At 47.0% G+C, this 10,637-nt stretch overlaps 1 protein-coding gene across 6 annotated transcripts in view; it reads left to right on the forward strand.

Moving 5' to 3' along the window:
- ST6GAL1 (ST6 beta-galactoside alpha-2,6-sialyltransferase 1) overlaps positions 1–3,658 on the forward strand; it is a 117,167-nt gene extending 113,509 nt beyond the window's left edge. For all 6 annotated transcript variants that reach the window (XM_032875607.1, XM_032875606.1, XM_032875608.1 and 3 more), the window contains one exon: positions 744–3,658. In XM_032875607.1, the coding sequence (XP_032731498.1) occupies positions 744–985 (242 nt within the window). In that variant the 3' untranslated portion in view covers positions 986–3,658. The remainder of the gene's footprint in view (positions 1–743) is intronic.
- Positions 3,659–10,637: the final 6,979 nt, after the last annotated feature.

Raw genomic sequence — 10,637 nt, forward strand, 5'->3', positions numbered from 1 at the left:
GAGGCAGATGGAGAAACTGAGGCCCAGAGAGGGACATGTCCTGCATGAGGTGATTGAGCCAGGTGGGGACAGGTGTGTGTGTTGCAGGAGTCTCCTGCCTCTTGTTGGGGTCATGTCTCCAGCAGAGTGTTCTGTGCTTCCTCCCTGAGAGCGCCAACCTGGCCTCACTCCCTGCACTCTGCCTCCCGCCAGAATGAGCAGAGCCCATCAACACGGACCAGGCAGGCTCCTGTTCCGACCACCATCCTCCCAGCTGGGAAAAGACAGCCTCCCTGCCCACACTGTTTCTCCTGAGCACTGTAAGAATCACCTCTCCCAGTCAGGGCCATCTGCGAGGCTCCTACAGGATATAAAAGTGCTAGAAAGTTCTATGTACATGGATGGTACTGTCCCTCCAGTCATCTTGTCCTCTCTCTTCATCTAGCTTATTCACACTGACTAGCTCAGTGACTGATGGATGGAACACATCCGTCCCCTGGTGTTTAGGGAGAAGCTACCATGCACCAGCCCCTGACCTGCCCGGGGTTCAAAGGGGCATAGGGCTCAGCAGCCCTGCATCCCGAGGAACAGCCTGCTGGACTGGCTTACTGGCTGAGCTCAGAATGGGAATCACAGTAATACGTAGAAACTCCAAATAGACCTCTCCCCAGATTTGGGTTCCTGAGTTGCTGGACTCATGGGGCAGAGCTCCAGGGTGTGGAGTTGTGTTGCTGGGCCAAATTTACCTCTGCTCTCCTCTTCAGGAATCATCATCATGATGACATTGTGCGACCAGGTGGATATTTACGAGTTCCTCCCATCCAAGCGAAGGACCGACGTGTGCTACTACTACCAGAAGTTCTTTGACAGTGCCTGCACGATGGGCGCCTACCACCCACTCCTCTTTGAGAAGAATCTGGTGAAACACCTCAATCAGGGCACAGACGAGGACATTTACCTTCTGGGAAAAGCTACACTGCCTGGCTTCCGGAAAATTCGCTGCTGAGCCTGGGCTCCCCGGTCAGGTCCCTTCGCCCTTCTCCACCACATCTGGGCAGGTCAGGTTCCCGAACAATCACAGCCTGCATGATGGGCCTTCTGTCACCAAGAGCCTCCGGCTGCAGGAGTTCCAACAGCAGGCAGCTAGGTCCAGCCTGCCTGGTAGCTGCAGAGGTGTGCGAGCCCAAAGCCTCCCGCCGCACACCTAGCATTCTCTCCACCCCGCCTTTCCCTCCAGGGCTGCCAAAGCTGAGCTGTTTCCCCCCCCAGAATGACGTTATCCTCTCAAACCAGCGCTCTCTGTTGCTCCACATCTGCTCCTAGACACTGATTTCACGTGTTAAAGAAATTCTCCCAAATTATGATTGTGTGTGAGTACAGGGTAGCTCTGGGGAGCCAGGGAGTGGTCTGAGGCATAGGAAACGTGCTCGATTCCTCCAGAACAAAGCTGCTCTTGAGGTCCGTGCCCTTGGGAGATGAGGCATTCCCATCATTCTAGCTGGCTTGGTGGGTCCTTAGCCTGGGTGCTCATGCGCAAAGGGTCGTGATGAACCCACATCCTCTCCGTACGGAGAAGAGAGGCACAGAAGGGCACGGTCTCCATCCTCTGTTTGCTCACAGTTCAGTGGGAGGGAGACGGAGGGTTCAGTGTGCTCAGTGCACGGGAGAGGGGGGTGGTGGTGGCAGCAATGCCGATTTGCCGGGTTATGAGCTTACATGCTCCGGGGGGAACGCGTTCGCTGTGTCTGTGGGTCGTAGGGGGCTTCGCTGAGCTGGGCTGTGGAGATTTCAGGAGACTGGAGGAACATGTCAGCAGACGTTTGAGTCATTTGAGTTGTGTTTTCCTTTTTGCCTTTATTGCCCATATTTATTCTCTAAGGTCTGCCTGACCTTCGAGGCTCAAGTTATTTTCTAAGGAAGCTGCTTCCCCTGTCGCAGTGCACCCCCATGGGAGACACCTGGCAAGCCGGATACCAAACACCCAATTTGTACGCGCTTGGCCTGGCCTGACCCTTCGCTGCAGCTGGGGTCACACACCGTGTCCACTGCTTCTCTGTTAACGCTCGCCCCATCCCCACCCCTGGCTGCCATCTTGTTTTCCCCTTTAAAGTAGACTTTTTCCCTCTCTCAAGTTACTTTTAAGCATTTTGTACTTTAAAAGTATCCTGATCTGAAGATTTCTTTTGCCTTCATGGGCCTTTCACAGAATGTCTCTCAGGGAGTGGGGATGTGGTTCCCTAGAATTTAAACTTACTCTCAGAAATGAGCACCTTAGAGACCGTAACGGATCCTCACAAGGTTTATCAGACAGCCATGCCCTCCACCCCTCCAGCAAGGGGGCAATATCGCAGTCTCCAGACAAAGGCCCTCCCACCGTGGTGTGCCAACATGCTTCCTGGGTAGTTTTACTGCAACCCCTTCTCCAGTGGAGAACCACACTGGACTGGTCTGGCCTCTGGGGAGGAGAAGGTAAAGGACTTGCTCAGGGTCACAGAATAATGCTGTAGAACCAGGGTTCAGGGCCTCTTAAGCTTGAGCTCTGGACCAGTCGTCTGGGAGCTGGAGTGCTCACGCGCTGCCAGACCCTTGGCTTATAGGGGCAGTAGCAGGAGCCCTGGAGGGAGAAGCTCTGGGTTTTCCAACTGATACTCCCCTATATACTAACCATGCTTCCATGAGCGAATTTTCCTGAGACTCTGTTTCCACATCTGTAAAATAGGGGTGGTGAGCCTACCTCACAAGGCTGTTGTGTTACATGAAACACCTGTCCCAGTTCTGTACTTGGCACATAGCAGGTGCTCAGTACCTGGTGGCTTCCTCCCTCTCTCCTTCCCTCCATTCCTCCCTTTACTAAGGACCTGCTCCAAACTCACACCTGGGCCTGACCTTGCTTTGAGGTAGGTCAGGGAGGGGGTCCTGTCATCAGGAAATTAACTATCCTACTGGGAGACAACAATTACCCTGCCTAGCACCCAGGAAACCATCCACACTGTGGAGGGTGTAGGTATAGAAGTGTCCCTCCTCCCCCTTCTCCTCCTCACCCCACCTTCCCCCTCCTTGCAGCTCTGGCCTTTCTGCTTGGGAATGGGCCAAGCACTTGGGCTGCCTCCTGCTGTGTGGAGGGAGTCTCTTCCAGCTCTCTGAGCCCATGAATTCCCAGCTTGCTTTAGGTTCCGATTTGATGCATACATTGCAATCTTTGAATCATACACAGTGTGAGGAAGGAGCATTCTACCAGCAAGAGAGAGGCATGGGTGTGAGACTACACTGGGTAGATGCTAGCTTTTCATTGTTATTATTAATATAAGGGATCAGATTAATGTCAGTGTGATTTGGGGTCTATAGAACTTTTAATTCTGTGTTCTCTCTATATGGAAACTAGTAAAATGCAAATCAGAGGTATTATTGTTGTTCTGGTGAGAGGTTTCTTATCTGTGACAGATAATTTAAAAATGGTGACTGAGTGCCGCTGGAAAGTCCCCGTCCTGAGGGGATTGTGTCTTTGTCAGTAGCCATCTCTTCATCCTATATCATGAGGTCCCCCAATCCTTCAGTCACATAAGTATTCACCTTGGTTTGGAGACCTTGATCTCAGAAGTATCTGAAATATGCCTAATCAAATTCTGAATTACCCAAAGATGATGTAAAATTTTAAAATAAAGGTGTTTTTAAAAAGCTTCTCCCTCTCTTCTTACTTGCTAAGGGAATGACGGCTGCTTCTCAACTTTTATCTCCAAGGAGGCACAATAGGAATCCCAAAGCCACGGATCCTCCCCCACTAGCTTCTCTTCCATACTTCAGGAAGAAGAATGGTCACTTATGTGGCAGATAGCATCTCTGAGATAGCAACTGATCAACAATTCTTCCTTTTGGTCTTGCTTAGATTCATATGACTAAGTTGTTTGTCCAATACCTCAGGGAAGGGGTACTGTAGGGCAGAAAGCAGAATGGGTGGAAGGTCTTTACCTTAGTTTCCAAAAGCCTAAAAGCCTTAAGGGAATGATGTCCTAAGGGAACAGCCAAAATGTGTGGATAAAAAATCCCAAAAAGCAGGAACAGGAGAGAAGGGAGAATTCTTCTTCTCTGTGAACTGCGTACCTCCCATTATGGCTTGAACATGTCCCCCGAAACCACACTATGCTACACTGTAGTCTATTTCAGTGTGCACTAGCATTGTGTCTACAAAACTATGTACATACCTTAGTCAAAAAATATTTTATTGCTCCATGCAATCCGTGCCCTAATACCCACCACTGGGTGTGGTACAAAAACAATGAATACTGTTATGCTGAAAATAAATTTTAAAAATTATTTTAAAAAATTAAAAAATATTTTATTGCTAAAAATGCTATCCATCATCTGAGCTTTCAGTGAGTCATAAGTGGAGGGTCTTGCCTGGATGTTTCTGGCTGCTGACTGATCAGGGTGGTGGTTGCTGAAGGCTGAGGTGGCTTCAGTGATTTCTTAACATAAGACAACAGATGTGGGGCACTTGGGTGGCTCAGTTGGTTAAGTGTCTGACTCTTGATTTCGGCTCCCGTCATGATCTCAGTGTCCTGGGATCGAGCCCCGCATTGGGCTCTGCACTCATGCTCAGCACAGAGTCTGCTTTAGATTTCCCTGTCCTCACTTGCACACTCTCTCAAAAAAGAAAGAGGAAAAAAAAGACCGTGATGAAGTTTGTCACATTGATTGACTCTTCCTTTCACCAACAATTTCTCTGTAGCATGCAGTCTTGTTTGATACATTTTGCCCACAGTAGAACTTCTTTCCAATTTGGAGTCAGTCCTTTCAAACCCTGCCACTGTTTTATCAACTAAGTTGACGTACTATTCTAAAGGCTTTGTTGCCGTTTCAACAATTTTCATTGCATCTTCACTAGGAGTAGATTCCATCTCAAGCAACCACTTTCCTTGCTCCTCCACGAAAAGCAACTCCTCATCCATTCAGGTTTTATCACGAAATTGCAGCAATTCAAATATAACCATGAAAATCTTTGAAATATGGTGAGAATTACTAAAATGTGATACAGAGACAGGAAATGAGCAAATGCTGTTGGAAAAAGTGCCAGAAGACTTGATGCAGGGTGGCCACAAACCTTCAATTCTTAAAAAATGCATATCCACAAAGTGCAGTAACACAAAGGACAACCAAACAGGGAATGCCGGTATTTCCTTCTGACAGCGGCCCCCAGTGCTCAAATGGGGTCAGCCCCCTGGAACTCAGCTGGAAGGCCCTGCCAACGAAGCCTGGGTTTTTTTCTGGATCCCAGTGGAAAGGGCACTCAGAATAGAAGTGACAGAAAAATAGATTCCAGTCAGTATGGGAACTGAGGTTTGCACTGGCCACATTTATAGTGGCCTTACATCTCTGTGAGGTTCTCGGCCGGTGAGGTAGGTGGTCTGCGCCCCTCTCTCTGTGGCTGGAGGGAAACTTCTGCAGCCTCCTCACGCTGCCATTCCCCTTCTTCCGACTCTAGGTAATCTGCTCCTTTTTCATCTATGTTGGGCACGAGGGAGAAAGAATGGGGTCCTGGCTCCTCCTTACCTCACCAGCCACTTGTGAGAGCCAAGCCACAGAGGGAAAGGCCATCGAGTGAGAGATTCGTCTGTCACCCCCACATCTCCCTCACCAGTGGCTCTCCTCATTGACCAAAGCCCAGCTCTTAGGCCCTTTCTTCTTATAGAAGACTTGGCACCCTGACAGCATGCTGAGCCCACACCCACACCCACACCCACACCAGTATCAGTCTTATAGGCAGGAGTGGGTGGGGAGAGGGGTGCACTTGGACTCCCCAACTGCCACCCCATCTATTCCTAGCTACTGGCCTCTGGTGTGGCCTTGGTTTCCTCTTCCCTTGTGACCTCCAGGGCAGCCTTCCAGGATGTGCGGTGATGTGACAGGGGCTGTGTTATTGTCCCAGGGTCACTTTCCACTGTTCCAGCCCTGAACACTCATCTCTGTGGGCTGGGATCATGACATCAGTTACAGGAAAGAGGAAAAGGCCTTACCAGTGCCCACAGAATCCCACCATCTGATGCACTTAGGCCACCAGCCAGTCCTTTTTCAGGATTGATTGGACAACAAGTTTCTAATGGGAGGATAGCTTCTCTTCCGTCCATTGAGTCCACAGGGAGCACCTCCAGTGAGTGGTACTGGGAGACAGTGACACAGAACCACAGAGCCTGGGGGAACGGGCCTGCCCCACCTGTGTTATCCCCAGGAGAGAGAGCAGTGAGGCCATTTTCTGGAGCACTAAACCTAGGTGGTATGCTTATGTTGTTAGGGATGCATTTATAACAGCACAGGAGAAAGATACCACACAAATGCCAAAGAAAAAGAGATGGGATTGTACAAGAAAAGGAACAATCATGAAGTTATAGAAAAAAAGAGATTGATTTTGACAGGGATTTGGGTAGTCTTACTGGGTGACAGTCTTGAGGGATGGGCAGGACTGCCCCTTTTTTCTTTAAAGGTTTTTTTCTGATTATAATAGTAGTACATATTCACTGTCCAAAGCATAAAAGGGAAAAAGTCATCTGCATCCTATCACCCCAAAATAATCCCTGCTAGCAGCTCCCCATTCTATTTTTTAAAATACCATAAAAACATACACATACACACACACAAAATATTACACAGTCACATAAGATCATGTCCTGCTTTTTCTAAACTTAAAAATCCATCATAAAAGTGTCTCCAGAACAGTAAGGATCTCTTTGTAATTATGCTCTGTAATGGGTGCATTACAGTCTATCATAAAAATGTGTTGTGATTTATATAATTTTCCTTAGACTTGGACATGTGGTTTCTTTACACTTGTTTCCCCCCAAGTAACTGCACATGTAAGCATACGTCATCATCTCTGACTACATTCTGAAGTGGATGATAGGTGGGATAGGTAGTCTTCTCTCAGGGAATTGTCACTGGAAGACTCTCAGAATCATCTTAGAGGAACTTCTGGAACAGTCTAAGAAAGAAAAGATAACCTAGGGAATAACCAAAGGCAGCACTGTAAGATTACTAAAAACATCATGACTTTTTCTGGTTTATTGTTTTGTTATTCCTTTTTGTTTCTCCACAGAAATTAGTAAAAACCTAAAAAATGAAGAGTGTGTTATTAGTTATATTGCTGTCTAACAAATGGCTCAAAGGTTAGCATCTTCAAACGACAGGAAACCTTTCTGCACACACTGCCTGTGTGAGGGCTGCAGCCATCTGAGTGCTTAACTGGGGGCTGACTGGTCTCCCTCCGAGGCGGTTCTCTTACAGGGCTCTGATGTCAGGGGCGGTGCCACTGGCTGGGCTCTGCGATCACTTCGGCCGTCTCCCTGAGAGGACGCTTCTGCTGGCTTTACTCTGTGTTCAGGAAGACTCTGGACAGGCCCTCAGATTGTGCTTTGTGATCAGTCAGGGCTGGAGACTAGGCCCTGTCATCTGGCAGGCTGCTGGCTGCGCTCCACTGATCCGGTAAAGAGATGAACGTGTGGGGTGTGGGGAGCAAGAAGGATCTGGAAGTGGTGAATATATTTTGCATGTGGCAGGGGTAGGATCAGTAAGGCAGACGGTCATAGCCAGGCTTCAAAATGACCCCCAACTGCCCTCGCCTCCTGGTATTCACGTCCTTATGAAATCCCTTCCCACACGGAATAGTGCCGATCTGTGTTACCCATTGGGTACTGAGGAAATGACAGTGTATTACTTCTGTGTTAGGTCACAAAGACATGGTAGCTCCCACCTTGCCCTCATTTGGATCACTTGCTCTAGGACAAGCCAGCCACCATGTCAGGAGGACAGTCCAGCAGTTGGAAAAGTCCTGTGAAAGGAGCCTCTTGTCAACAGCCAACAAGGACTTACCAACCAAGTGAAAGCAAGGTTGCTGGGTGGATTCTGTGGTCAGGAGGGACCTCCAGCTACATCCTGCAGCAGGGTGGGGATAGATACTGTGCTCTGCGATCAGGCAGAGTTGCTGTCTGGGTTTTCCTTCATCAGGCTGGGCTGCCCGCTATCACTCTGTGATCAAGTCAAGTCACCATCTGGGCTTCCTGCCTGTGGAAGGCTGCAGGGCTGTGTTCAGCAATCAGGCAGGGCCAGAAGCTGGAGTCTGCGGCTGGGTGGGGCTGTAGGCTAGGCTGCATGGTTTGGCAGGACCACAGGCGGGGCTCTGAGCTTGCTCAGGGTCACTGTTCAGGCTCCCTGGTTATGCAGGGTCACGGGCTATGCTCAACAGCTGGACAGGGTGGCTGTCTTGGCTCCCTGCCCCATCAGGGTTGGAGGATGAGCTCCATAGTCATCCCAGTTCCTCAGCAAGGCTTCCTGGATAGGTGGAACTGGAGGCTGTGCTCAGCACTTGAGTGGGACTGCACATCTGTTTCCCCACACCAGCAGAACGAACAGGCTCTACAGTCAGCATGGCCTTGACTAGGGACTCAAATCAGGCAGAACTGCCAACTGAGCTCCCTGGCCAAACAGGGCCACCAACTTGGTCTGAAGATATATGGGCAGAGCCACTGGCTGGGATCTCGGCTTGAGTGCTGCTGCAAGCACAAATGAGACCCATCAAGACCGGAGCACTGGCTGTGGTAGGCTCTGTCCCCTTTTTCCTCTGTCTCTGATACCTGGTAGTTGAGACCTGCAGATTCCCCCAGTGATCCCCTAAAGGTGAAATCCAAGTGGGCCCTCTGGGAAACATCCCATAATGCTGGGGGAGCTGGATGTCCACCTTGGGCTCTGGTTTCCCACTGGAGAAGTCAGAAGCCCAGGGGCACCCATTCAGTGTAGCATGGTGCCAGCTGGGGGAGGGGCAATGAGTTAACAGTGAAGAGTAAGGCTCTTCTTACCTTTTTTTTTTTTTAATTGTTTTTTAAAGATTTATTTGAGAGAGAGAAAGAGAGAAAGAGCATGAGTTGGAAGGAGAGGGAGAGAGAATCTGAGGCAGACTCTGTGCTGGCCACAGAGCCTGACACAGTGCTTAATCCGATGACTGCAGGATCATGACCTGAGCTGAAGTCAACTGAACAACCCAGGTGCCCCAGAATGTCAGCCTTTTAGTAGGGAGATTTTAATTTAATTTAAACTCTTTCTAATGTACCATAATTGTTATCTTTAACGTCACCTTCTTCCATTCTGTTTTTATACTTCCAACTATTTCTTTTGTTTTCCCCTTTTATTATATTGGTTTCTCTTTTTATCTTTTTCAGAGCTTTGTATAATATACATTGGATACTGTGTAGTATATGTCCTATGTTTCATTCTACTCAAAGTTTTATGAAAGCACTTTAACCCATATTTTACTCCTTGTCAGAGTCAGAAATAAAATGATCTTATATTTCTATATAAACAAGATAAGTTTGACAAACTTTTATTCTCTATTCCCTATCTTTAATCTTTGTTAATATTGGAATTTTAGCCCAGCAATTGCGCTACTAGGTATTTACCCCAAAGATACAACTGCAGTGTTCTAAAGGGGCACCTACTCCCCAATGTTTATATGTTTATAGCAGCAATGTCCACAATAGCCAAACTATAGAAAGAGCCGAGATGTCCACTGACAGATGAACAAAGAAGATGTGATATACACACACACACACACACACACACACACACACACACACACAAAACATACACACACACACACATAATGGAATATTGCTCAGCCACCAGAAAATGAAGTCCTTCCATTTGCAGTGATCTGGTTGGAACTAGAGGGTATTATGCTAAGTGAAATAAGTCAATCAGAGGAAGACAATTATCATATGATTTCACTCATATAAAGAATTTAAGAAATAAAACAGAATATCATGGGGAAGGAAGGGAAGAATAAAATAAGATGAAATCAGAGAGGGAGATAAACCATAAAAGACTCTTAACTATAGGAAACAAACTGAGGTTTGCTGGAGGGTAGGAGGGGTAAAGGGATGGGGTATTAAGGAGGACATGTGATGTAGAGAGCACTGGGTTTTATATAAGACTGATGAATCATTGACCTCTACCTCAGAAACAAATAATACATTATATGCTAATTAATCAAATTTAAAAAAAAATTAAAAATTAGGATTTTAGATTCAGAATATTATTGTTCAGAGAACAATTTTTGATGACATCATTCAGTCTAAGAACCAGAGTTACAATGTATTTTTTTAAAAAGATTTATTTATTTATTTATTTATTTGACAGACAGATCACAAGTAGGCAGAGAGGCAGGCAGAGAGAGGAGGAAGCAGTCTCCCTGCTGAGCAGAGAGCCTGATGTGGGGCTCAGTCCCAGGACCCTGGGATCATGACCTGAGCCAAAGGCAGAGGCTTTAACCCACTGAGCCACCCAGGCGCCCCAGTTGCAATGTATTTTGAGGAACATTTCTATTTTAAATTGATTAATTACTCAGCAACAATTATTTTATACTGTAATATCCCCAATCTTGATGCTCTTAGTTTCCTCCCTTTATTATTCTGTTGCAGTACATCTTCAAAAACTTGTTTCAAGGATACAAAAGTCCTTATATACCTGAAAATGTCTTTCTGTTTTCATGAAAAACAAATTGCCTTGGTATAAAATTTTACTAATAAAGATAATTTACTAATAATGATATTAATAAATAATAAAATTTCTTTCTAAAACTGCACAGTGGAATCATATTCCTATCTAGTTGTAAGGTTCAA

This window comes from Lontra canadensis, unplaced genomic scaffold (assembly GCF_010015895.1).
Source record: "Lontra canadensis isolate GAN:19392208 unplaced genomic scaffold, GSC_riverotter_1.0 scaffold56, whole genome shotgun sequence".
Taxonomy (NCBI): domain Eukaryota; kingdom Metazoa; phylum Chordata; class Mammalia; order Carnivora; family Mustelidae; genus Lontra; species Lontra canadensis.